This window comes from Penaeus monodon, chromosome 19, assembly GCF_015228065.2.
Source record: "Penaeus monodon isolate SGIC_2016 chromosome 19, NSTDA_Pmon_1, whole genome shotgun sequence".
NCBI lineage: Eukaryota > Metazoa > Arthropoda > Malacostraca > Decapoda > Penaeidae > Penaeus > Penaeus monodon.
Genome location: NC_051404.1, coordinates 12097627 through 12098430, shown reverse-complemented (window position 1 = coordinate 12098430; position 804 = coordinate 12097627). Strand labels below are relative to the sequence as shown.

General features: G+C 63.3%; 1 protein-coding gene across 1 annotated transcript in view; it reads right to left on the bottom strand.

The window, feature by feature from the left end:
* The window catches only part of LOC119585330 (roundabout homolog 1-like), a 189296-nt gene that overhangs the window by 78172 nt on the left and 110320 nt on the right, over positions 1-804 (bottom strand). Inside the window, exon 9 of the mRNA XM_037934003.1 lies at positions 197-750. Within this exon, the coding sequence (XP_037789931.1) occupies positions 197-750 (554 nt within the window). The remainder of the gene's footprint in view (positions 1-196; positions 751-804) is intronic.

Sequence of the window (804 nt, the reverse complement as noted above, 5' to 3'; positions counted from 1 at the left end):
TCGACTTTCCCATCTATGCTCTGGCTGTTTTACCCTCCCTTCTTTCTCTGTTTTCTCATTTATTGTCGTTCTTTATGCCTTTTCCGCTCTAGCTGTTTTTCCCTCCCTTCCTTCCCTGTTCTCTCATTTATTGCGTTATTGCGTCTATTTGCGCATTTTCTTCTCTTGTTCTCTTTGTTCTATTTGTTCTACTCACCTTCCACGTGATCTTCATGGAGGAGGAGGTGAGGGTCGCCAAGGAGGACAGGTTGAGGAGGCGCCCCTGCAGCGGCCCTTGGTGCTCGAGGCGCGTCACGCTCTCGGCGCCGCCCACGACCACCACCTGCGACCAGGGCGAGGGCGGCGACTCCCCGAGCGAGTTGGCCGCCCTCACCACGAACACCTGCGGGCGGCCGGTCTCGAGGGTGGCGGTGTAGCGGGGGTCGGTGAGGCCGCGCGCCACCACCCGCCACAGGCCGCTCCTGCTCTCCCCCGTGGGCGTGAAGGACTCGAGGGTGTAGCCCAGGAGAGGAGCCTCGCCCACGGAGATGGGAGGCGCCCACACCAGGGTGACGGAGGCGTTGGTGAGGCTGGTCACGCGAGGGCGGGAGGGCGGGCCGGGCAGGGCTGAGGGCACGGGCGCGCGACGGAAACTGCGGGCGGCCTGAGGGTCTTCGCCGCCCACGACGAGCAGCGAGGCGGAGGCTTGGGCTGAACCAGACCACGACTCGGCCAGGCAGGTGTACCAGCCGCTGTCTGTCTCGTGGAGGCCTGCGGGAGAGAGAGGGCGCGGTTAGAAAGCCCGTTCATTGCGTATATTTACAT